Source organism: Harpia harpyja, chromosome 8, assembly GCF_026419915.1.
Source record: "Harpia harpyja isolate bHarHar1 chromosome 8, bHarHar1 primary haplotype, whole genome shotgun sequence".
NCBI classification, from domain to species: Eukaryota; Metazoa; Chordata; class Aves; order Accipitriformes; family Accipitridae; genus Harpia; species Harpia harpyja.
In genome coordinates this window covers 17,162,583-17,186,754 of record NC_068947.1, presented here as the reverse complement: position 1 = coordinate 17,186,754, position 24,172 = coordinate 17,162,583, and the positions used below count along the sequence as shown (strand labels likewise).

General features: G+C 39.8%; 1 protein-coding gene across 1 annotated transcript in view; it reads right to left on the bottom strand.

The window, feature by feature from the left end:
• PAXBP1 (PAX3 and PAX7 binding protein 1) overlaps positions 1–22,919 on the bottom strand; it is a 29,487-nt gene extending 6,568 nt beyond the window's left edge. The window contains exons 1-13 of the mRNA XM_052794074.1: positions 22,357–22,919; positions 20,511–20,639; positions 18,662–18,838; positions 17,096–17,317; positions 16,369–16,472; positions 15,301–15,521; positions 14,156–14,345; positions 9,197–9,320; positions 6,812–6,911; positions 6,222–6,337; positions 3,682–3,881; positions 1,489–1,633; positions 595–716 (exon numbers count right to left, since the gene is read on the bottom strand). Coding sequence (XP_052650034.1) covers positions 595–716; positions 1,489–1,633; positions 3,682–3,881; positions 6,222–6,337; positions 6,812–6,911; positions 9,197–9,320; positions 14,156–14,345; positions 15,301–15,521; positions 16,369–16,472; positions 17,096–17,317; positions 18,662–18,838; positions 20,511–20,639; positions 22,357–22,825 — 2,319 coding nt within the window. The 5' untranslated portion in view covers positions 22,826–22,919. The remainder of the gene's footprint in view (positions 1–594; positions 717–1,488; positions 1,634–3,681; positions 3,882–6,221; positions 6,338–6,811; positions 6,912–9,196; positions 9,321–14,155; positions 14,346–15,300; positions 15,522–16,368; positions 16,473–17,095; positions 17,318–18,661; positions 18,839–20,510; positions 20,640–22,356) is intronic.
• Positions 22,920–24,172: the final 1,253 nt, after the last annotated feature.

Here is a 24,172-nt window from a genome sequence, read left to right as displayed (position 1 = left end):
ATTAACAGAGCTGAAATCTGACACTTTCAAAAAAACCTGAAGGCAACGGAATTACTTTGTGGTTAAGCGTGGCTACACAATTAGCTTCTGTGAAGTCAGGGCTTTTGCCATTTTAATCTTCTGCTAACTTCCCCATACACATGCACTTTGGCCTATCTCCCATTATTCTAAAGGCAATGTATACATTGCATTAGCTATGGCACCTGAACTCATGACATTGGTTCTTGTATTCATAGAAGATAAGTAAAACAATCAAATTTCCAGGCAATACATTTGAAAGGGTTACAAAGATCTAAAAAAGAAAAGCCTGACTATTTGTAGCTAACCCTTAAAGCAAAACTGCAGACCAACAAGTCTTAGTACATTTGGTATCTCTTTTTATCTCTAGCATCTATTTTGGGGAGACTTCACTGAGCTCCTCCTCCTAATTTATCACCATACTTGACTCTCCGTAACAAGGCTGCAGAGCATCAAATAATTGCAAAATTCTCTTTCTTGCTCCTCACTAAGCATGCTGTGTTCTCCAATATAGCATATTAAAAATATACTCAAATTCCTTAACTTATGAAAGATACTTAAGAAAAAACAACTTACTTGTGTATTTTTGTTTTCTGCATTCACCACTGAAGGATATCCATCTACTAGTTTCTGTACAATTGCTACCATTCTAGATGTTTGTGTTGTAGAAAAAGGATCCCATATATTTTCAGAAATCACTGTAAGAGATTAAAGAATTACTCCACTTTGCAAATACTCAAATACAGGTACTAAGACAGTGTCGTGGTTTAACCCCAGCCAGCAACTAAGCACCACGCAGCCGCTCACTCACTCCCCCCCACCCAGAGGGATGGGGGAGAAAATCGGGAAAAGTAGTAAAACTCATGGGTTGAGATAAGAACGGTTTAATAGAACAGAAAAGAAGAAACTAATAATGATAATGATAACACTAATAAAATGACAACAGTAATAATAAAAGGATTGGAATGTACAAATGATGCGCAGTGCAATTGCTCACCACCCGCCGACCGACACCCAGCTAGTCCCCGAGCGGTGATCCCCTGACCCCACTCCCCCCAGTTTATATACTAGACATGACATCACATGGTATGGAATACCCTGTTGGCCAGTTTGGGTCAGCTGCCCTGGCTGTGTCCTGTGCCAACTTCTTGTGCCCCTCCAGCTTTCTTGCTGGCTGGGCATGAGAAGCTGAAAAATCCTTGAGTTTAGACTAAACACTACGTAGCAACAACTGAAAACATCAGTGTTATCAACATTCTTCTCATACTGAACTCAAAACATAGCACCATACCAGCTACTAGGAAGACAATTAACTCTATCCCAGACAATTAACTCTATCCCAGCTGAAATCAGGACAGATAGTCAGGCAATAATTTACAAAACAGTAAAATCTGAAAGCACAAACAAGCATCAACTTTCACACCTCCCTCTCTACTCCCATTTTCATTCTAAGTCTTTCTAAGACTGTACCTGTTAATTTAGGAAGAACAACTCTTTCTACAATGGTAGGCAATAGTGAAATATCAGCATCATCTTTCACTTGCTCCTGTTCTTCACAGCCATAAAACAGCAATGATTCAAACCACAACATAGTCTCAAAATCTCGACACTTGCCCTAATAAAAACAGAATTGAGGTTAGATTCTTAAACAGAGATTTAAAGTCAATACATTAAAAAAAAAAGAAATAAAAACATTATACGTGCAAGTATGATACCTTCACAAAACAGAACAAAACTACTTTAAAACAGTCCACCAAGCGTGCTAAGCAGGCAGTGTACGCAGCAATTGAGCGCAGTAACAACTCAAAAATCTAGTCTTCTGTCTACGTGTCTGGTACTGATCTGCACTGGAAATAATAATAATAAAAAAAAGATACAGTGCCTCAAGACCAAACAGTCTCTTAATCTGGCACAAGGATGGGCAAATTACTTCACCTGCTTTGGCTCCCCTACTTTTGAAGCAGTGATACTACTTCCTTCAGAAACGTAGGCAAGCCTGATTCCTGGCAGTGAAGAAAATGTTCTACCTCTTTGCCTGAACACTACTAAACATGCCATCACAGGTCATTGTAGTGTATATGGACAACCCAACCCAACCAAAAGCTGAGAGAGGATGGGGAGCAAGGTCAATTTCCCACAAACCAGCCAAATGAACCAATTCACTCTACAACCACGCAATCACTAGCTCTAATGAAAGTGAAAATGGTAGAAGACAGACTGCTTTTTTTGGCAGCTGTTGCCCTACAGATTTTAACTTCTAATTACACCTGAGCCAAATAAAAGCCCACAGGTTAGGGTAAAAGTGAGAAGTATAGTTCATTTGTGCTGCATTATAAAATTATGCTTTCTGGATTAAAAACCTCTTTTTATGGATGCCTTGTAATTTTTCTGACTTAACAAAATGCTTAACAGGACCAGTAACACAAAGTAGTGAAAACAGTTAGATTTGAGAATTCTGTACCATGTCTCCAACTAACTTGAGCTTTGTTTTGCCAGCCTGAGAACTCACATAGAAATAGAATGGGGGAAGGGAGAACGTACAAAACCAGTTTTAAATTTAATGAGGACACCTTTCATAGATTTTTCCCTTGTTTATTCAAATTAAATACTGTGAAAGCTTTCTGAAGAAGACTTGTGCCTCCCTTCCTCTGCAATCAGAGCAGAGGCAACAGAAGATCCCCTTCCACAAATATTCTCTTAGTAGTTAAAAAAAAAAAACACCTCTAAAAAAAGTAGAGATTCAGTCATTTGTGAGATAGGCTGACACATCTGCAGACAGTGCTGTAGATGAGCTAAGTTTTGAAAGGGAAGAAGACAAATCTGCCTTATTAGCCTAGTCTCCTAAAAACCCCCACAAACCCAAAACCAAGCCAAGCTTATGCAATCACACTCACTCCGTGCCTTGACCCACTCCCATTCCCCAGTAAAAGCTGGTATGGCAGAAAAAAGTAAGTTCCTACCAGTAGTGTGAAAATAAGCACCTGACTGCAGCAGAAATACCTTATAAGAGCTTTCACTGGTAGGAAGAACAGAGTGGGAGTCAAAAGCTACCTGAGCTGTTTGTCCTGATGGCTATTCATGTCAGCACACACATGCAGGCTGGACAATGAACATGTGCCAGGGATACTGGGCTGCAACAATGCTGTCCTGCTTTTCCCATGTTCCCTACCTAATAACTGGGCAATAAGTACTACGAGGAAGACTTAGAAATTGCCAGCCAGAATTCTACAGGGTATGAAGGTATAGGCGAGAGAAAGAAAGATATATAGTGTAGAGACATAGGTTGTAAGTCAACATAAAAACAGGCTTCTTAGTTCCACTTCTGAAGAAACAACATCTCTAGAATCACAATTTTCTCTCAAGTATTTTAAAACTTAAATGTATTATTTAAGAAGCTGTTTGGCTTTTTGGTCTACACCACTCACTGAGAAGGTACTGGCATGTGCTGAATTGAACTCTGGCCTGCTGGGAACACAGAGGACAACAGTCCAGAAACTCCCCAGAAAAGCTTCACCCCAAGAGAGGTGCCCATTTTAAACTTCATGCCTAGAACATGCATTTATGAGAAGCACACATCAAAGGTGCAATTTACTTTGCTCTGCAGATGTGTGAAAGAGCCGCTATATAGAAGCTTACATAGAAGTTGCTTGCAGAGGACCTTACCTCCAAAGGAGTCCAGATAAGCAGCTGAAGTCTGATTAAAGGGTTAAACAGCTTTGGTAAACAGAGGCCAATATAAGCATCCTTATAAGAAGCAAAGTACTTTGAGCGCCAAGCTTCAAACTGTGACTTAATACAATCAATTGAGTAAAAGCTTTCCAAAACATCTTCGAAAACTTTGCTGGATTCTTTCAATATACGATCTGGTGGGGGAGAAAGAGAGTAATAAGTTAATCACCTATTCCCTGTAATACCTCTTTCAAGATGGACTTTGATGCTCACTGGCATAAGCTAACTCCTATAAACAAAACCAAAAAAACATCACCTTTAAAAGTTCTGTTACTTCTGCCTCAAATATACAAAGCAATAAAAAAAATGAGTACTCTCTGATATACTGTTTTATCACAGGTCTTGCTTTAAACATTTAATACAATGATTTTCAGTTACCAGACACTGGACTGGTGATATATTGGGCTGTATTCAGTGTGGATCTAACTTCAAAGCTGGCCTTCCTCTACATGGAAGTTTGGAACAGCTGATCTCCAGGTCCCTTCCAACCCAAATTATTCTACAACTTTGCTCATCTAAGTGCAAGTACAGGAGGGCATCTCAGATAAGCCAACTGAACCAGCACTTCAGACAGAGCAGGTCCTGGCAGACACCATGCTGAACTGCTGAACTTAACATGGCTGTTAGCACTGGGTAACCATTACAATCCCTTAGCACCTTCCTTACTTTTTTTTTTATATTTACAGTATCAGTATTCTATGCAGTCCAAACCTTTTTCTCTATATATTATTTTCCCTTCATCTTTTCTACTTCCCAGGGTTAGTTTCGTTTTAATCACTCATTTTTGCTGCAGCCACAGTTTTAAATATTCAGTTACAGTAGTAACCTGTACACAACTAACATAACTAGTACACACAGCAGGTAGAGACAGGGCTGAGGGACATGAAATTATGTCACGTAAACACACTTTTACAATAGGATCAAGAAGAGATGCTACAAATAAAGTCAGCAGGTCCAAAGTGCATTCCTCTGTTCCATATAGCTCACTGCTGATTCTGGACTAACACAAGAGCTATGAATGATAAAAAAAAAAAAAGCTTTAGAAACGCTAAGCTTACTCAGAAACTGATGAAACTCCTACAGAAGGCTTCTGTACACATAAAAGTGCCAAATTACAAAGAGCAATTGAGCCACACTGAATTTTTAATCTAGATCATTTAACTTAGCAAAGTTAATTACAGTACCTAAAAAGCCTGAACAGTTGCTTTGTTTATCAGAGCGCTCTCTGCATCCACAATTACAATTTTGGTAAATCAGCCAGTGACTAAAGGTGTGGAAACTGCACTTCTGAAGGATCCAACTGCTAGACAGTTCATCTAATTGCCTTTTTAATCTGTTCATACTTCGGGTCTCCACAACCACCTACAGCAGTGACTTTGGCATTTTTATTACACTCTCTGTGGGAAGTGACTTGTTTACTTTAAACCTATCGTATCACTTCATTTCATGCCCACTAGCTCTGATACTGTGAAAAGTCAACATCGTTCTCCTAGCTGAAGAGTCCAAAACTGTTTAATCCCTCCTCACATACAACATAAGCAATTCTATACATGTGATCCTTGCTGCTCCCCTTCTCCACATTTCTTCTAATATGATTAAATTCTCCTTCATCAGAGAGAATAATTGTACTCAGGTTCAAAATGAAAAGGTAACAGGATTACTACAGTGATGTTCTACTTTCTTCGCTACTGGTTTCACAGTAATCACTGGAATTGTTTGCCTTTTAACTGCTACTATAAAAGATGATCATTCCATCAAACTAACCATACTTCCCCAAATGTCAGGTTTCTTCCAGTTCTCCCAGTTACAGGCATTAGCTTAACTTACAACCCCATTTATTGCATAATTAGGGTTATGCATAATAATGGTTACTTTGACCAAACCATCATAAAACTGCAGATGAATTTCAAATCAGGTCAGTACCACAAGATCTTTCTGCAATGTTTGCACTCAACATTGCTTTCTGTCATCTGCAAAGTTTGCCAGGCTGTAACAAGAGTCTACAAAACCTCTGTCATTGCATTTCTAGATGCTTACGCAAAACTCCAGAAAATACTTCCTATCAAGCAAAAAAAAAAAAAAAAAAAAAAAAAAAGGTTTCTAAAGCATTGAGGTTTTCAGAATTTCACATGTAAAACAAACAGATATTTGGAAAATGATAAACCACGTTACAAATTAGGAGGAAAACTTAGTATCCACTGAAGGTACAAAAGCTTATTGCTAGCCAGCAAAAGAATGTTTGAATTAAATAAAAAGAATCTCACTGAGGATTGGGTATTTAGTTAGCTGCAAGCTGCACAACAGGTTGGTGAAAGAGACAGTTTCGGTCACACTGATGATCCAGCAAGGAACAGTTCCTAAACTTTCTCCAAAATTCGGTGAAACACATAGACAGGGCTGCATTTGGATAATTTTCTTTTTTTCTGCCAAATTTTCTGTATTTTATTAAATAAAGCTTCAGTAGCTTTTCTAACCTCGCTCCATGTTGAAGTTTGTAATATCCGTTGAAGTTTCCTCATCATCGCTGGAAAGGCCTTCAAGGTGATCTGCCATCTTCCCAGTTTGCTCTCTTGCTTGTCTACGACGAGCTCTGAAAAGGATCAGCAGTATAAACCAGCTATTACATTCTTTTGCGTGTGCATGCGTGTGTCGTCCCCCCCCCCTCCAATGAACAGACCTGCCTAAGCTTGTCGTAACTTTTAATGCAAGGAAATCCAGGTTGGAAAAAACTTTGACTATGTCACCACCTCAAACGTTCCACTACGTTGCTGCCTCAAACAACGGAAGGAACAGAAACCAGCAGAGACTATACAGATACAGAATGACTCTACTATGCTCTCTTTTAGAGATTTTACATCAGTATCATGTAATGGTCCCTTGTTTTGTACACTTGTATGATAAGTTGGGATATATAAGGCTACCCCTGCCCAGCATACCAGCTTAAGTGTTTTCTTCCCTTTGCAGGAAAGGAGCAAACATTGCTACTTATGTTAGTATGTTACACAGGACACTAACATACAAGCAGGCAAAGACTCCTAATGGACAAGAAATCTCAGTACTCTACCTTCTAGCCTCTCTTTCTGCAGTCCGACGTTTTACTTGTTCTTGATAGATCACTCTGTCTCGTCCAAAAGATTCAAGATTTGGTGCCATCAGTGCTTTATCTGTAAAATTACATTGACGAAAATTAAAATGCTTAGCTACGATTATATAAATGTGTTGTAGGCAGTTTCATAAGAGCCTTTTACCTACTTTAAACTAAGTGTAATTTGAAGTAGAAAGTTGAAGTTTTCAAAAAGATGCACCCAGAAGCCTGAGTTCATAAGTGTAGAGGTTAAAAGAGGAAGTAGTGGAGTTTGGAAAAATCTCCACTTAAATGTCAAATAGTTTTCACCATACTTCATTCTTGTCCCTCTCACAACAGTGCCCAACTACATAGAAGTCAACAGTTTTAACAGAAATTGCTTAAATTGAATGTTCCAAGACAAAAAGTGCTCCTTAAATAAACATGTTCCCTGTGTATCTTTTGAAAAGAAAATGAACAAAAAGAAAGACAGAGAAAAGTGACTGGAGCAGGAATATATGATATTTCAGAGTTCTAGTCATAGTGTTTCCTAAGTTCATATACTTCAGATTGCCTAAAGTTTAAAACACATCAAAACCTACATGAAGATAAACCATATTGCCTCCTCTTTTTAAGCTGCGATTCATTATAGATGTTTCTGGTTATAGAAAACACCACAGCTAAACAGTGAAGCTGATCAGCAACCAGCAGGCAGACCCAAGAGTGCTTCCAGTTCATCCTTTTCAGGTAAATTTTTAAAATTGGACTGAATGTTAGCCAGTGCTCAAGTCCACCCACTAAAATATAAACATCAAAATTTAAACAAAAGCCTACCCAAATTTCAAGAGTAAATTTACTTGTTCTAATTAAATCTATTTACAAATCCATCATTAAGAATATTAATGATGATCTATGTCAGTATCCAAAATCTACACCAGAAGAGCCTTAACATAGAGATGAAGCCATCATTTGTCCAATTTTTTAAAATGTTATCGAAGCTGAGCTACTTGTCTTTACACAGAAGTAAAGCAAAAGTTGGCAGACAAACTTAAATTCACTTCTAGGCCTTTTGTGTTCTGACACTGTATGAAGAAAAGCAGATCATCTATGACCGCAACACACATCAAATCAAAGGCTGGCATCAATTCCTAGTTTCTGTGATAATTTGAGAGACAGAACTGGACTATTTCTAGACACAGTGAAATTCATTCTCAAGACTTCCAGATACTAAATAAGATCTCTCTTTAAAACCCAGTCCTGACAATGACAGCTATTCCCATCTGTCCTGGTTTTGGCTAGGATAGTTAATTTTCTTCCTAGTAGCTGGTATAGTGTTATATTTTGGATTTAGTATGGGAATAATGTTGATAACACACTGATGTTTTCGGTTGTTGCTAAGTAGGGCTCCAAATAAAAGTCGTAAAGGGAATATGTATGCTAACCACTCCATAAAAGGGTGACCAACTCCGATGCCCTAACACTTTATCACCCTCAGTAAGTTCCATCTAATGGTATTAACAAAATTTCATCTCTGGACACACTGTGACAGAATAGGAAATGGCTTTTATTATAGGATTTTAGGTCAGCAATAGGACAGACAAGAAAGCCATTTTTAAAAATGGGAAGCTCTCCAAAGCAGAAAGACGATTACTATTAATATGATATTTTACCTGTTGTTTAACATGCTGAATAAAATCTCCTCCAAGGAACATGTATTTCCACCCAAGTTAACATCTATACTTTTATAGAGTTTTACATATTGAAGAATAACCACCACAAGAAAACTCCTCAGTAAGAATCCCCCATCCACACAGTAAGCAGGTATTTTAACTGGCTAATTTTAAGCTGCATTTCATATAGGGTCACTTTGTATTAGCCTGATTTTTAACAACAGCACCAATCTCTTCCAGTTCTTTAGCTTTACCAGTTAAGTGTCTGAAATGAAATATTTATGCTGCCTACAAAATAGAGCATTAGACAGAAGTCAACTCTAGCCCAGTGCTTCATGGCTTTGTACAGAGTTAACTGTTACAGGGAATTTATAGATTCAAGGAGGTTAAAAAAAAAAAAAAAAAAAGTCCTGACATTAAGAGGACAATCAGGAGCTACCACTACTACCACTGCCACCACGCATACATTTTCAGTGCTAGGAAAGAGAAAATATAGTTAAGAGCAATAGAAAGGAGAGATGAAGTCAGAGTTAGAGTGGCTTTGAGTTTAAAACAAAACAGATTAGAGAACTTTTATCTAAACTTGCTTCTACCTATCTCAAGAGTAAGGATAAACTTTAAGACAATCATACTTTAAACATTTACATTTAAATTAAGCCATACTAAGTAAACAAGGTTGTTTAATGAATAATAAAAACCTTCAAGATGGACTGACTTGAATGGCTTGAAAACTCCGAAGATTCATCTTTAATATCATCTTGTCGTCTTTGGACAAGGCGGGAAGCTCGCTGTTTGTACAGCTGGTGCATTGCAGATTCAAGTTCATTAATCAGAGGCACCTGTAAAAATACAACACACTACGTAATATCAAATTCTTCAGGTGCTTGGTTTCCGGGGGTACCATACTATTCCGAAGCATAATGCTGTCACTGTACTTATAGCAGCACAAACTGTTTCCTTTTACTCATCTGTATCATTCGGACCAGTAAATATTTCAACGTGAAGAAAATGCATGCATTTAACAACGTTGACAGCTTTCAACCGCAGCAATAGCATTCTGAAAGTAACTTCTGTTGATTGAATGAGCCTACACAGTAAGACAACCATATTAGAGTGTGAAATGTTATTTCAAGTACTCATTTTCTCTACCAAGTGCATTACATATTGTGTTAGAGTGCTTACAATTCTCAGACCTCATTGTTTCCACTCTCTCTTTAAACAAGAATGTAGTTGTATTCTACACTTTAATGAGAAAATAACCTGACTATATACGGTGAAAAAACAAAGCATGGCTTTAACTTCCTGAAGCCAGCAGGTATCATTTTGCTGTAACTCTTATTAGCATATGCTGAAATATTATTACTGAAATGCAATAAAACACTGCATATGCATGTTATGCCAACAGATACTTCAAATCAGTAAAATGTCACCCTAGCCAATCACTAAGATTGTACAATTTGTGAGTTATGCATTAAGTATAACCTTTGAACGATACAGACTTAAGTCAGCTCAGACCTGCCACTTTTTTTTTTTTTTTAAGTGGACTAAATTTCAGTAGCAACTGTAACAAAAATAGATGATGTTATAACAACTAGGAATTTCCTGACATTAAGTAGCAGATTCACTGCTCACTTTTGCAAAAATTCATTTCCTGGGACAAGTTAAAATTAGATTATTATAAATATTCAAATGCAAACCAGAAGTTTTCTCAATCTCTTAATTTGGAAAGGCAAGTCCTTTTGGTACGAACACTTAAGCTATGTCCTCCTTACCTCCGAGACTTATGCTTAGTCCACAGTCTTCCAGCCTTTTAGCTCAAATATTTCACTGCTGCCTACCATCCAGGATTAAGTTTTTTTCAAAACAAAAGATAAAAATCAGAAATTGTTTCCTGATGTAATTTAGAACATGACTCAGCAGCTACTAAAGAACCTCCTCCAGTAAAACATAGGATTATGAGATTATAGCTACAGGGCCATTTCAGTTATCTGAAAATGACACACATCAGAGGAGATATTAAGAGGAAAGAAGTATTAGCTCTTTGTGGTATAAACTGGGATATAGGGATTAAAATGAAAGCAACTCTGCACCAACTCAAGATATGTACAACTTTCTTTTGGAGAAAGCAGAGTAGAGAGAAATAGGAGGAGGGAATATCCCAGCATTGGAAGTGTGTATCTGGAATTTAAGACAACTTTGAGGAGAGAAATAATAATTTAAAAAATACTAGTTTTCCTGCAGTTTACCATAGAAAATATAGCTTCTTCTCTTAAGTGTGTAAAGGAAATTCTAAAATGAAAAGTTAAATGAAAATTTTTCAAAGCATCCCTAGAGGTTCTTTCTGTAATTGCCTCAGGATTAAAAAAACCCAGCTATGTATTCAGATATATGAATCCACTCAAAATATTTCCCATTTAAATCCAAGAGACTTAGAAGCCGTTATTCTTCTATAATCAATAGCATGGTTGATGAGTGACTGACAATTTCACTAACTACTAGAAAGTTACAGCCCTCATTCATTGTGTTTTGTTTAGTCAATACCTTAAACTCAGTGTTTTGGGGTTTTTTTTCTTCACTTTCACTGTAAACAGTGTAAGTGGAAAAGTGGAAAGCTTTCTGAACATTTACATGACAAGGATCATTTTAACCTACAGTCCCTCTCTCTGACACACAGTATGTTTTGGTAATTTGCTTTTGCAGGTAAAATAACAGTTCATCTAACTGTGCTGTCAAATATATGCTTGGAACAATTTAATCTTTCTGTATCCCTTGCATATTCAAAATGTAAAGACACCGTTACCATTTTCCAGCCTTCTCAGAAAGTATAATTTTGACAGTAATTACTTGTGAAGGAAGTCATGCAAGCATCTTCCACTCCACTGGTTTTATCATTTATGGGGAAAAAAAAAAAAATCCTAGAGGATTTGACATTTCTATTGCTTGTTTCTAAAATCTGCATAATAGTTGCCTCATTATACTCTCCACTGCACCTTATCAATGAGCAAAGTGTTTCTAACATTCAGAATCTCTTCAAAACAGAATACAAACAAAATGGCTTTGCTTGGTTGGGGGTCACAAAGGGTTAAGCATGGTGAATGGGTGCAGAAATAAGATGGTAGAGGGAAAAAAAGTTAACTTATGAAGATGTTTTTTGTTCTCCAAAACTAAGTCAATAGACACACGAGAAAACTCTACAGGAATGGACTCTTTTGGAGTGGACAAGTATATTGTGAACCCATTAGTGCTTCTTCAGCAAACCACTTTCTCATTCAGATCAGTACCAATGTGAATTTGGCTAATAACCATGACTAGCCCTAATAAAATAAAGAATCAAAGCATCGTATTTGGAAGCATAGGGAGGGACCTAGCTTTATACATATTTAGGATATGTGTTCATATATGTATGTGTATATATATACACACATACATACACACACAATATTGTTATTACACATATAGATACACATTTTATATGCTTAAGTATATTATAACCATAACAACTATGTACATTATATATTATGAACACACACACACACACTTTAAATATAAAGTAGTCGGGGCCACAGGTTCTACAAAAAAGCTGAAGGTAATTTATCTCAACACTCAAAAGATAAGAAGAATTTACTGTCCTGCTGCATTTCATTATTTCATTTAAATAAAAACTGATACTGATTTTATTACTTTATTTTATCCCCTCCCCCCACCTCCTTTTTAGAAAACCTTGTGGTGTCCTGTGGGCTACTGTTTTTGAATTTGATAGTCCTTTTGTCATGCTGAAAGCACTGAATTCCAAAACAGATTATCTGGCCAAAGAACCGAGGAATATATAGGACATCATAACAAATTAAATGCTCCTCTTAAACTGACCACATCACTTCCTAATTTTGCAAGTCATTGTACATACAGGTACTGCAGCAGCCTCCAACTCAAAACAGCGAAACTCTGTGAATGCCCCTAAGAAGCATGAGATGATAAAAAACACATCTTAAAAGTTCAATGGGCTGGCATGGCAGATGGGGTATGGGGAGGGTGGGAAGGGGGAGGAAGGTATCCAGGTGTAGAATTCTCAAAAGACCAACTACCAGGAAAGCAAAGGTATATTGTAAGAATGCAACTTTAACAAGCCTGTCTGTTAAATTATCAGCAGCTAATTTGCTGTATAATGGCTGGAATTGATTATTTACTAGTATAGTTAGATAGGTCAATAACTTTCCTATAAACTGAACTGGAATGGTTACTCACTTAACAGTAAGTTTTCCTGGTTTATAGAAAATCTGGGAGACTAAAAGGCTTGGTTTATACTCAGAATTATGCATTCTAAAACAATCTGTTTAAAGAAAATATTTGAACAAGACAGCATGGACTATCAAAGAGAACCTCCAGATATGGCTTACAGTAATTGCAAAATAAATTTAACAGGAGGTCTTTAGAAAGCAAATGCTGAATAGAGAAACAGGTATTTAACTTGTCTTCTGAAATACAAATTTATTTCAGAGAAAGAATATAAAAAATTATCCTTAAGTAGGAGTTTAGGCATCTGGGCAACGAGCACTGACAACTGCAAAGGAAAGTACCTTTACTACACCTCAACAGCTAATGCCAATACAGACTCAGGAATACTGTTTCTTCAGTGAACAGTATCTATTGTAACTGATCAATTAGCCAGGTGAATTAACTGGTCCACATTTCCTGAGTTTGTTCAGGACATAGATATTCTTCAACTTACTGGATTGAAGATGGGACTCTCCCAATACCACTAGTGCTGGACAATTAACGTCTAACTGATTAGCAGCCAGAATGCTTTTGTATTCCTCTCCCACACCTAACAAGCTAGGTAAGCAGTAGCTTCAACTACTCAAGTAATTCTGATAGCTAACTTATTAAGAAGATACTCTACTATTGTATTCAAGTCAGAAGACAATGAAGAAATAGCCTATATCCTGCTAACTGAATTTTACAGCTCCTCTGTGTATTTTACATATATATATATATAAAAATATATATATATATTCCAGAGCTCCTGTTATAATTACAACAAAGTAAGTCATTAAAGCATAATGAATAATATAGGAAAGGAAGGCTAAGTTTTCAAGTTAGACATATACAAAAGTATCACACTACATAAAAAAAGTATATTTGTAACTTTGGGTGTCTTCAGACAGCTACACTAGTTTTAAAACTTTTCTCCTTCAGACACTAGAGCAATACCAAGTATGTGAAACTGCCTGGCAGGAGGAAGTTCAATAACACACAAAATACAAGTCTTTGTTACGGTGTTCATAAAGCATTCCAGAAACCAGCAATGTTGTAATTCAGCCCTTATTTTTGTTAACCTGATAGCCAACACAAGTAAAAAGCAGCATCTGAGTAAAGTTGAAATGCCAGAATATCTACCAAAATCCTAAAGACATATAATCTAGAAGTGTTTTTAGGCAATCTAAAGTCAGTGATCTCTTACACTGTGAAAGAGAGGTTTCTGATAACCAACTTAGCATGATGAAAAGTTATCTTTTCAACCCTCGAATAACCAAACCTTTAGAAGAATATGTTCTCAGGGGACTTTTTTCGAAAACAGAGGGAGATGTGGAGCTGTGGTGTTTGGCATGTACTAAAAGTCCTTTTTTTTTTTTTTTTTTTTTTTTTTTTAAAAAGATGAATGTTTTTGCATCCTTACCTTTTCACTGAAACACTCAAGCAAGTCTTGGACATACCCTCGCATTTCTTGCAAAAACTTATACTGTTCACCAATACCCCCAGAAGACCCTTCTAATCTTTCAATTGCCTTGGTAGAATCCTCTCGGCTTTGCTGATGTTTCTCATATTGCTGCCGATTAGCTTTGTGCAATTCTTTCATAGAGTCCAACCTGAAGGGCAACGGATAAATAGCAAATTTACATCCAAAAGTCTGTATATTTCAGACCGTTGAGATATTAAACAGACAGTGCAAGTACCAAGTCTATATATGGGAAATACTGCAAAGACATATTCTCTAACTTTCATTTGTCACTTTCTTCCCCTCTCTACATAAATAGCAAGGCTAAAGGTTTAAATTAATTGGTAGACTATGCTGAGTGCATTGCACTGCCCACTCCCACAATTTTTACAGGAGTTGATAGCACTTAGAATAGTGCAAGGCTGGCCCTGAAGGAAAACTGGAAGGAAAGGTTTTGGCGGGGGGATGGTGATGGTGAGAACTATAGCTTATACAAAGCAGTCTTACTCCTCTACTAACTTGATTCACTGTCAAAGGCTGTAACACTACAAGGAGCATACAAACCAATTTTGAGGACATGTAAAGTGCAAGTTATTCATTACAAATGATTTCTCACTGCAATTGGGTTGTTCATTCAGTAGGACCTTTTGTGTACCTGACAAGCAGATTATAGTGTTTAAACCAAAAAAACCCTGTATACGCTAAAATTTAAATTCTTTATCTACTGAGGGGGAAAAATCTGATTCACAGTTTAAAAGAATGCAACTTGACAAGCTAAACACCTCGCTGGCCTTTCAATTCTTGACTATAAGACTGTGCAGTGTCCAGAAGATGCAACTCAGATCTGTCTTCAACAAGATCAATGGCCTCATATTTAAAGCTTCACTTCCAGAGAAGCAATCCAAGGAGATTTTCGAACAAAGTGTCAATGTCATCTTCACTTTGAGCTTTTTTTGTTTGCCTTTTTATTTTTTTTTTAAATGGATGTGCCAGTCAGTACTTTTCCAGCGATGAAACTCTGTGTTTGCTCACCGAGACTAAAAGACGCCTGAGGAACAGAAAGCTAGGGGACAGGTCTTTAAGTCTAAAAAGATGGTCTGTCCTACCTGTCTTTAAGCTGTTTCTTTACCAAATCAATAGTAACAGGAGTCATCTCATTACTGGGAGTTTTGAAAGGAACTGTATTATCTGTTTTTTGAGACTTGGTTTCCGATGATCCATATGCAGCGTAAGTGTATGGAATGCCATATGATGAACCATAAGACAGTGTCTGGTAAGTGTTCTGGTAGTACAGATTATTCACTTCAGCAGGCTGACTTGGTTGAACCTAATGGAAGAGGAAGTGCAATTGTACTATATTAGACTTTCAAGAAAGGAAAAATTTCTTTTCTTTCACATCTCAAACGTTATAAAGTGAAAAAAGTAAGCAGGTACATTTACAAAATGTACTTATCAAGTGGGTTTAAGCATAGAACTTCCAACACCTAAGGTGGAAGAAACAAATTCCCTCAGAAGCACCTTCTTAAATGGACAAACTCTTAGTATCATTACAATTCTAAATATTTATACTTATAACAAGTTATTACATGACAATTTTAACCAACCTATAACTCCTACAATAATCAAGTGTTTGGGACTATATTAAATTTTGCTAAGACTATTTAACAGAATGACATAGGTTCTTAGAGTCAGTGTGTTTGGTTGTGATTTTGTTGAAATGTTTTTAAAAAAACAACTACTCTCTTCAGCCCAGTGGCAACTTCATTATGAATGCACAGGTAACATATGGTACAACCTGCTACAAATTCCAACTCTATACTGCAACAGAAGATACAGAAACAACAAAGAAACACACACTGCACATCGGCTATACAAACCTAATGATAAAGAAGAACAGAGGTCTCTTCAAAGTGTCATTATCCTAGCTCTGTTTTAAATTGCAAATAAATGCTGGTTAACAGCACCATAATCAGTATTTACCCAGAACAGAGACTAATGAAACTGATACCACTGGATACTTAAAATCTGACCTCTCATTTCTCTTTAAAGAATATCAGAAGTTGCACACTAAATTTCTCAGATGAAACAGCCTTCTGTAAACTACTCAAGTTTGTAATGGATTTAGCCAATATATGCAGAAACAAACCAAAAAGAGTTCACAACTAAATACATGCCTGAGGTATGTTGATTCCTTTCCGTATCTGTTCTTGCTCCCATCTACTGAGTTCTTCATCTTGTTCCCCTGCCACCAGTGCTTCATCATCACTTCCCTCAATACCTTAATACAAGCGAAACAGATAGGTAACAAAAAGGAGAAGATAATGTATTCAAAGTAAGGGCCATGAGTTCAAAAACCTGAGAGACCATGCTTCAGTGGGAACATCTCAGTGCATCCTCCTTTCCTCTTCATAAGGAATTAAGGACGCTAGCCTGTGAATTACTATCACAGAGGTTCCACTTAAAAAATCCAATGGGTAAATTCGCAATTAATTGCTGGTAAAACCCTGTAATGTTAAAATCCTATATATCTTACTAATTCTCCTTTTCCAAGAGGTTATTTTACCTGCTTATCAGCAAGAAGAATGCTAAATCAAAGAACTAATGTTTTTCCTTTCCACAACTCTATACTTCCTAAAAAACAAAGTACAAGAACAACACTAATTGAACCTTAGTGTAAGTCTCTACCAGATTCAGTAGAGTTGTGTGCTTCTAAGCACAGGAACATAGTTTGTGGTCAAAATTTTACACAGATTCCATTATGCAGTACTTTTCCTTCGAAATGGAATACAACTCCAGATTCACGCCTGTTTGAAAAACACGTTATTTAAAAATGTTGAATGGGAGCACTTGCAGTGAAAACAGTGTGAACGTTTATCAGCTGTCCTTCTAAAAAGGTTTTACCTATTTCCTCAGCAATCTTTTGCCTTTGGGATTTTTCCTTCACTGTAAAAACTATTCTCCTCTTCTCGTCATCATCTTCATCATCACTGGCATCATTTTCATCTTCTCGAACAAGGCGGCCTTTACCTGGTTCACTGTCAACGGGGGTAAAGTCTCCAAGTTCACGAGCCATTTGACGCTTTTTCCTAGCGGCATGAATAAAAGCAGCATCTGGAATTTCTCCTAGAGATAGATGTTTGCACCGTTAAACAACCACTGCAACAAAACAGGTATTACGACTTCTTATTACTCATCTCTGCCACCCTACCAAATCATCTTTGTGAACAGAAAAAAAATGTAAGAGGAAAAAATCCAGAAACAGAAACATTTGCAAGCAACTTATAAGCTGCACATGCAAACTTTCTGACCAGAAACCCTCAAAGCTGGGATCTTTCCCAAAAAGTCTGGCTCTGCTTCCAGCAGCTCATGTACTGTAAGAGGAGGAGCCTGATGTTCCTATGGGAAATATTCCTAAAGAAACAGCAGCCCTTTACAGGAGCTGACTATTGCAAAAGGAGGAAGAAAGTGAGGTTCTTGACTGTATCACTTCCTGTCCTGACATTGCTCACAACTCTTCTTATTTTGGGGGAACAAAACACATCAGCCATTTCAAAAGATGACAACAGCTCAGAGATTAAGAGGACACCAAACTGGACAAAGCTAATAGGAGAAGACTGTACAATCGAGGGGAAACACGAAAAGCAGACCTAATTAAAAAATCTAAAATCCCTAACACAAAATTAATGCAACTTACAAAACTCATATAAAGAATGGTCCCCCAAAATAAATTTTTTGAAACATGAATAATTTTTACCACTACTTTAATTAGGCATGCACAAAAGGTTAAATTTCAGATTCTCTTTATACTTGACATGAGATACTGTATTCAAGCCAGCAATATCTTTACAGGTGCAATAACATACATATTGCAATACTTTGCAAATACCCCTAAAAGGAAAAATGATTTGGGAGTCAACTAGGAAATTCTTTTTCCCTTGAAATATGGCCAAGTCTGTGGACCCAGGACATCCGTCTTCTATCTGGGGAGCAGGAAATCAAGTGTTAGCTAACAATTAGTAAATTAGTTTCAAAAATACTTTCTCAGACTGATTTCTTTGGCCTCAGGGCCTGACTAGAACCTCATTAGACAAAATGAGATAGGAAAACATTTGAGACACCTTGCACACCTGTAACTGAGACATTCAAACCAAAGACAGAATTTTAAGTGTAAGCAGTTAAAGTTCATGTTAAGTCACCTATTCCAAATCTAGATTTTCTTACAGTTTGTCATCACTTTGAGAGACAAATTCCTGCTTTTGACTGATATCAAGATGGAAGCATTCTGTAGTAAAACATTTTCTCTCATAAGGCTTGTAAAATTGAACAGCTTTGGAAAATAGCAGTTTCCTGAATTCTCAGATGCTGGATATATTGCTGGAAAATATTTCCTAATCTCTCAAATGCATTACTCTGCTGTAAATGCTGGCTAAACCATTTGTTAACATATCAGACATTACAATAACGAACCTGGGCGGAGAACATTCAGTGATGACAGAGCACTTGAAAAAGCCCCACCAGCTTTTGGTTTTTCTTCTTCCTTCTCACTTTCAACTTCCATTTCTTCTTCACCATGCTCACTGTTTGCAGTCCCATCTTCTTGACCTATATCCTTAATCTGTCCTGTCTTTTCTAGCGGTGGTTCGACTGGTAAGACAACAAAACCCATGTTTTACTCTTTTTATAAAGATCACTTGGAAGTATTTTTTTAAGGTCTAAAAACCAAAAGTAAAAATCAAATGAAAATGTTAAATGATAATTTTATTTTGATATCTAGTAAAATACACCTTCTTAATTGTGATTAAGTCACTGACATCCTCTCAAAATAAAATTTGACAAAGCAGACAGCCCAACAACCACTAAAAATTCTACACATTGCCAAGTATTAAAAAAGTGAGGGAACTCAGTTATTAAGATCATGTGCGCAACCTTCACATAGCCTCTTACGTATGTAATTAGAAAGCACTGCCTGTGTTACACCAAATCTTTCCACAAGAACAGACTCATTTCAAAAGAACCCCTTCACCTTCCTCTTGGGCTGGGTGCAACATTACCCTACATTAGGTGGGTAACATACAGATACAGGCAGCGGGTACAAGTATTATGTAAGAAAATGCATGTTAAATCCAGTTACCCAATCCAAGCTGCACATATCTGAGTTTTTAGACTTTAACATTTGTTTAAAGAATCCAGACTACTGACTCAGTAGCAGCCATGAGGTCTTTGCACTATAACCAAACCAACTACAGAGACTGAAAAACAGACAAACAGAAAATGAGCACACATTAGCCATGTGCAAAATGCAATTTTTTAAGGATCTTTGTGACAGAAACAAGAATTAAGATCCAGGTTTCCACAGATTCCCTGAACATTAGCCACAAAAATGATAACTTCTGGTTTTGCTCATGCCCCATACCACTGCATAGGCAACTTAAAAGATTCTAATAAGAAAGAATTTGTGGATTTTTTAAATGCAGACAAAGCCTTTTTAAAATCTTTAAGATTTTTAAAAGACTAATTTAATTAACTTAAAAAAGGGCAATCTTCTGCATGGGACCATGTTCAACTCTCATATGCTCCAGCTATACCATTGCAATCTTTAGATCATAAGCCTCTCAGCTTGTATTCATAGCATTGTAGCTTATTACTCTACATAAAAACTTAAGTGGAAAAGGAATCATTATGCTTTACCAGTGAGCTTCCCAAAAACCAATAGCAGAAGCACAATGAAATTGAAATCCCAGGCTCTATTCTAAGCTCTGGAGGACCGTACATTGCTAAAAGATCCTTCTGCTCCAACACTTTCATCCTGTCATCTTAATCATCAAGTCTACTCTAAGGTCCAAGTCCTGAAACAGGCAGCTGTTGAATAATTTACTTAATAACAAAGAACACCACTCTGCTCACCCCACAATCTTCCTTTTCGAAAAGATGCGTTACAAGGACACATCTTGTCATATAGGCACCAGACACCCTTCTAAACTAATTTAATTCCTTCCTAATTCAATAGGAAGAAACTCATCTGACATAAACAGGGCTGAAATACAGAAACTACTGAGGTCTACCGACAACTGTATACATAGCTGAGAAGTTTCATCCTTCTACATTCATTTCCACATGAGAGAGAATCAAAGAACTCTCTACCAGCTTCAGAACAGCATTTGTAAGGTTCAAATGAACACATTTAATGTGTGCTTTCGTTCAGTTCTAAATGCTAAATCCTCTAAAAAGACTAGCAATTCATCTTGAAAACAAGTAATTTGTATTTACAATACTTAATCTTTTCCATTACAAAAGTTACTGTTAGTTTTGCAGTTACCATCTGTTGGAGAATTGACCTCTGTTCTAACTTTTGATTTTTCAAGATCTTCTTTGTATTCTTTCTTCAGTTGTTTTACAATCTTTTTGCTGTAACTTGATTTCTTCACTTTAAAAACCTCTTCAGTTTCTTTAAAAGAAAAGTTGGAAAACATTACATTAGACCTGCCAAGAAGTATACTTACCTATCAAACCTCTTAATTTTGTACCTAGAACTTAATAAATGCCACTAACAATGTAATTTAATGTGACTTTACATTTGCACTATTGCAACAAAACCAGTCCCATATCCTTTCATGTGGAGTCATGTCTACCTCCTCTTTTTGCGGTCATTTTCAAGTGTATTCATCCCGTTCACAGCACAGTCACGGAAAAGCAAGGCAGAAGTTACACAGAAGTGTACACACATGGCCTGCTTTTATTTGACTGTAGTAATCTTTTTCTAAAAAACCAACCAAACAAAAAAACCCAGCTGATCCTTCATTGTGACCATGAATTTGGAAGAAAACAACATGAAACCCCAACATTTTGGGTCAACAGTCTTTTCACAGCCACGTATATACACAACTCACGAGTAAGGGAATGGCTGGTTTCGGTTGTACTACTAGTTCAAATGGCTGCAGCACTACAACCTACCAAAAGGTATGCAATAAGTTAAAGAACTAAATTGCACAGAAAAAATGGAAGCTTGATGTAGGAAATCCACAAGTGTTTGGTCAGGTTTTTTTAAGTCTATATTGTAATTCCATGTTTCCAGTATTTCTGTCAAGATTTCAAATCACTAGTCTTAGAATCCAAGTTCCAGTGATTACAAGAGAATTCCTTCTAAGAAAATTCAAAATGCATACTAAGTCTCCTGCTGACAAAAGGTATCATAAAAATAAGCTCCTCATTTTATTCACCCTGAACTTGTGGGATGCAACAAACTCTGGAGTTTGAGGAGTTTTTTGATAGTTTTTTGAACATCTTTTAATACGTAATAACTATTATCCATAATCAGATTATCTGAGTGTTAATGGACGGACTCATGAGTGCAATACCTGCTGGAATCCAGCAGAATTATTAGCTGAAGCACTGTACAAACACAATTATGCTATTTCTCCAAAAGCGGAAAAGCGTCCAGAAACCGCTCAATTACTTTTTCCACTATTTGTGAAGGTTAATCTAATAAACTTTGTGGATGGCTAGATGAACTAACTCTGCAACAGAACACCAGTGGCTTCACACGGGAGTTTGCTAGGACAGCAGGCAGTCCGACATGACCTGTGAACACCAGCCACATCAGATGAAAACAAACTCAACACAAAGCCACGGGAAAGATGCCCCTCAACCTGCTGGGCCTAGTACCTGCTACTGCACAAACCCAGGTCAGGCTAAAGCCTGCACCCTGACCGGCAAGCCACCCACCTGCAGCGAGCGCAACGCGGGTACAACAGTCAGGCACCAGCAATACAGAAGCAGAGGCAATCTACCCCGCCAAAACGGAATTAAACACGCGGGACATCACCCCGGTGCTGGGAGCACGCTAGCCCCGCAGGAGCCGGGTCGGGCCCGGGAAGGGAGCGCGGCCGAAGCGGCTGCCGATGGGACGCCCCCCGCACCGCGCCCCCAGGGCTCTCCCCCTCTTGTACGACCCGTCGTCAGCCCCATGTCACACGGGGCAACCCGACTGCCTTAACGAATACATAGAACAAGGGTCCCGGCCCTCCTGGGGGACGAGGGATGCGCAGACGACGGGCGGAGGCCCGGTGCAGGCTGACCCGCTCCGGCTCCCTTCCACCCCCGCAGGCAGCGAGCCAAAGGCCGCGCGGCCCCGGTGCCCGCCGGCGGGCAGCCCCCCGCCTCACCCTCCTCCTCGTCCTGGAAGCTGAGCAGGCTGGCCCGCGGCACTTCTTTGTTCTCCCGCGGCCGCTTCTTCTCTTTGGGGCGCCCGGCGCCCGGCAGCCCGTTGCCCTGCTGCTGCTGCTGCTGCTGCTGCGGCGGCGGCGGGGGGGGCAGGAGAGCGGGCGCCGGCAGAGCCCCCAGGCCTGCCCTGTCGCCTCCCACCAAGCCCAGCCCCAAGCCGAGAGCCGCGCCGTAGCCCGCGGCGCAAGCGAAGGCCGCGGGGCTGCCGGGCAGGGCGAGGGGCACGCAGCCGGCGGGCAGCGGCAGGAGCCCGGGGCCCGCCGCCAGCGCCATGGAGGCCTCGCCGGGCCCTTCCCCCCCCGCCCCGGCCGCCGGCGCCGGCTCCTGAGGCGGCTCCTCGTCGCGCTCCTCGTCCTCCTCCTCCGAGTCGTTCCGCTTCCGCACGTTCACCCTCCGCGCCTTGCGGAACATCCCGCCGGGCACCGACCCCCCACGCCGCTCCGCTCCGGCACCGCCCGCTCCCGCCACCCCGCGCCGCGGCCCAGGCCCGGCTCCCCGAGCATGATAGCCGCCGCGCCGGCGGTCACAGCGCCCCCTGCCGTCCACCGCCCGCTGCCGCCCGCCTGCCAACGGCGAGCGGCCGCCCGACCATAGAGAAGCGGCGGGGACGGAGGATAGAGCGTGCGCGGCGAGGAGCGTAGAGAGCGGAGGCTAGAGCGGCCCGCCTCACCGCCCGCTCCTCCCCCTCCCTTCCTTTCCCAGCGGCCGCCGCTGCCGCCATCTTGTGTCGAGAAAGCAGCGCGAGCCAGTGCCGCGCGTCACGTGGCCGCGCAGCGCGCGAGCGGGGAGCGGGGCGGGTGCGGGGCCGCGGCGGCCCCTGTGGAAGCGCGCCATTGCGGGGGGGGGGGGGGCTGGTGTCCCCCCGGGGCAAGCGGGGGCGCCCGGCCTCGGCCCCCCCCATCCCCGCCCGGTGGGCTTGTTCTCCACAGCCAGCTTGGGGACGGCGGTAGCGGGCGTCCGGAGAGGGTGCAAACACCTGCCCGGCGCCCGTCATCCCCTCGGCGGCCAGCATGCTCGTCTGGCTGCCCGCCTCTGCCGGAAAGCCCCTGCCCTCCCTGAGGAAATCTGGGCCTCTGGCTTGGAGGGGGCAGATAATGTGGTGGCCCTCTTCGCTAGTGCTCCATGGTAGCGTCTTTCATGTGCAGGGCCCTTTGGGGTTCGGTTTCATCTAGGCTGGGGGCATCCCGAGAAGTCAGTTGGGCCGGCCTCGGTGGCTGCTGCGTTAACTAGAAGAAAAACCATGAGTTTGGTAGCAGATGCCAAAAGATTGCTGGCCTTTTTAAAGACAGTCTCTCCAAGCATGAGTGTTGGGCACTGGAGGGACCTCTTTTCAGCCTTCCTGCCATACCAGGAAGGCCAGACTCCCCTGCAGCCCGTCTTTGCCAGCCACCTTGGGAGTCTGCCCAGGAGGAGATGCAGGGGCCTGGCTGGCCTCCTGCAGCCTCTCGCTGCCGCTGCACAGCAAGATCTCCCATAGAAAGCACTGCGTTACTTTCGTGCTGTTCTCGATCTGTACTGACTTCCCAAAGTCGCACCAGAATTACTAATAGGAAAGAAAACTAAATTTACAGGTCTTATCTCCATTTTTTTCTGATAGAAAAAAATTGCCTCAGTTTCCATTGATTGGCATATCCAATAATCACGCGTCAGGGTTAAAGACTGGCAAATACAGGTTTAACCTGATACATGGAGAATTAAACCGTTGTGTATACAAATATTAATTGCTATGAATATATGATCACACAACATAGGGTGTTG